At 36.1% G+C, this 2,490-nt stretch overlaps 1 protein-coding gene across 1 annotated transcript in view; it reads right to left on the bottom strand.

The window, feature by feature from the left end:
- LOC107626279 (phosphoglycerate mutase-like protein 1) overlaps nt 1-2,490 on the bottom strand; it is a gene marked incomplete in the record, with an annotated part of 4,420 nt that overhangs the window by 1,060 nt on the left and 870 nt on the right. Inside the window, 6 exon segments of the mRNA XM_016329122.2 lie at nt 1-290; nt 359-403; nt 661-780; nt 1,148-1,236; nt 1,379-1,453; nt 1,924-2,086. Coding sequence (XP_016184608.1) covers nt 191-290; nt 359-403; nt 661-780; nt 1,148-1,236; nt 1,379-1,453; nt 1,924-2,086 — 592 coding nt within the window.

The raw sequence follows: 2,490 nt of genomic DNA, 5'->3' as shown, positions 1-2,490 counted from the left end.
GGTCCCACAAAATATTTTTAAACATACAATATTCTATAATAGTTTCAAGACAGAACCAGCAGTTTGTGAAATCTGAAACAATCATGTTAGATTTCCTAAGACACATAATCTTCAATTAATAATGATTTTGAGATTATGTCTCTCTGAATCATAGTAAACACATTCAGCTTAAGAAAGAGAGCCAAACATCCTATTTCGGAAGGTTCTCGTCTGCAACATCACTAGGGAGGTCCAGACCTGGAGGTATCTTCCCTGGATAGTTGGTTGTTGATGCTGTTGATCCTGTCATACTGGAAGGAAAACAAAAATCAATGAAAAGGAACCTATTTTTACTGTCAGCTTGTATTTGCAAACTCACCTTCTATCGACAATGACCATCGAGCGAAGCTCACAATTGGCAAAGCTGCAAGGATATGTGAAACAAGTCCATCATTTACTTTAATTTCAATATAAAAGTTGTAGGAAACTGATCACAAATCAAAGTGCCCCATCCAACGGAATATTACAACATATAACCTTAGTACCTTACATATCAAACTCAAAATACAGCAGTCACTCTCTACGCGTCTATTACTGATAGCAAAGCAAATAATAATTCTTTTCTTTCTAATAAAAGCATAGATTCAGGAAGCCATTGTAAATTGTATTATCGGAGCTTACTGCTTGGATATTTCCTTCTTCACCAAGGGGTTGCAATCATTTCCGAATCCATTCAAAGTATGAAACAAGAATCCACTATGTGTCACAATTGCTATCTCCTTCTCATTTCGTGTCCATAACCTGTGATGAAGTTAAAGAGTAAAAATAGATCCTCTCAATTTAACGTATCTATCACATTCGATGGAAATTCTCATATTCCTTGCATATAACTAGTTGGATGGTTTGCTAGTACATCAGAACAGAATCACACAAATTCTCTTATTTTCCAAATTTCAAGGTCACAAGGAGATCTAGGCTTTGAGAAGCTTAACACATTCAGCTATATCTAGAAAACTTTATTGAAGTACATTAATTTATGGAAGATACGAGTGATTATATCTTCCAATTGCTAAGAGACAGAATAGAACTGAATTACCTAATTGATACATTAAAATATGATTTTAGTGTGGCATAACATTTAAGGTTTTTGATGATAATAAACACATACCAGTTCATGAACTTCATCCCCCTAGCTGCGAGTTCTTCCTTTGTCTCTCTAACATTGGCCTTCCACCAAATATCTTCATCGCTGTCTATCTGAAAAGAAAAGTCAAATAGATTATCACAAACCAGAGGAGAATATATTAAATCTTGGCCAACCCTTTTACGGCTTAGATAAAGGTGTCAGCCATCTTCAGTGAAAAAAAGCATTGTAGGTATTTGAAGTCTATGTACTTGCCAGCGAAAAATCAACAGCAGGAAAAAGAAACTGATACTCGCTAACACTTCTTCTTCTATCACAAGGATGAACTCCCTGCATGAGAAAACATGCGGAGAGATTTGTAAGGCTCCTATATGTCAATTTTAATATCACATACAAGGAACCTTCCATAGAAATGTGTTAAACTGTATTTACTCATAAAAGATAAACACACAAAGAAAAAAAAAAAAAAAAACAAAAGAACTGGTAATTGATGTAGCCTAGATGTATCGGTATATGCACTATTCTTGCTCAATCTTCTATTCTCAGCATATAACATGAATTCCTGGATTACTTATTGATTAGAGAGTCCAGAATTAAGACCCCGAATCCATGGTGAATTTGCAGGCACTACCTTGAGGGTTAAAAGATTTTATTCCCATGACTAAAAAGGAAAATATCTCACATGCTGAGTTGGAGATTGAACTTCTTAACTGTAGTACATGTAATGTGATGTAATATCCCTTGTAGAAGAATGTGGTGCCCAACAGGTAAGAAGATTACCAGACTGTAGAATGGCATACCAAATGTTCACGACAAAGCTCAACAGCAACGATTGGCGGGGCATTTAGACTTGAAATTGCAGCTCGATTGCAAGCTCCTGCGTTTGCCACCATAAGAGGCAGCACATCCGCTTTATCTGTGTAGCCTTCACCACCAAACACTCCAACAGCTGTTTGTAGAGTCCTACAAACATAAGTTGCATTATGCAGCTGTCTTTTGCCTCAGTGCAGTTACAAAGTAAATGTCTCAAATAAACGGGTCTCAGATTTATAAGTAGGATAAAAAAAAAAAAAAAAAAAAATTTATACAGCAAGTTGTGGCTAATTTTTTTGGTTATGGAGGAGGGATAGGTGTTGTGCCGGATTATGGAATGAGGGGGTGTTACACCGAAATATGGGACAGTTTTTGGCTCAGTTTTGGTAGGAAGAAATCGGATCCTTCGAGTTCTTTGTTTTGAAAATTTTGTAAGCAAATTGGAGGGTCAATTTTGCGTGTAGTATACGAAATTCATCTAGAACAAATCGGACCGTGTGACATGTCCTCACCAAAACAGATGATCCGTTTTCTTTGTTGTTTTTTTTTTTATT

This window comes from Arachis ipaensis, chromosome B02 (assembly GCF_000816755.2).
Source record: "Arachis ipaensis cultivar K30076 chromosome B02, Araip1.1, whole genome shotgun sequence".
In the NCBI taxonomy this organism is placed as follows: Eukaryota; Viridiplantae; Streptophyta; class Magnoliopsida; order Fabales; family Fabaceae; genus Arachis; species Arachis ipaensis.
Note: the sequence above shows the minus strand (reverse complement) of the source record. Positions and strands in the feature narration are given on the sequence as shown.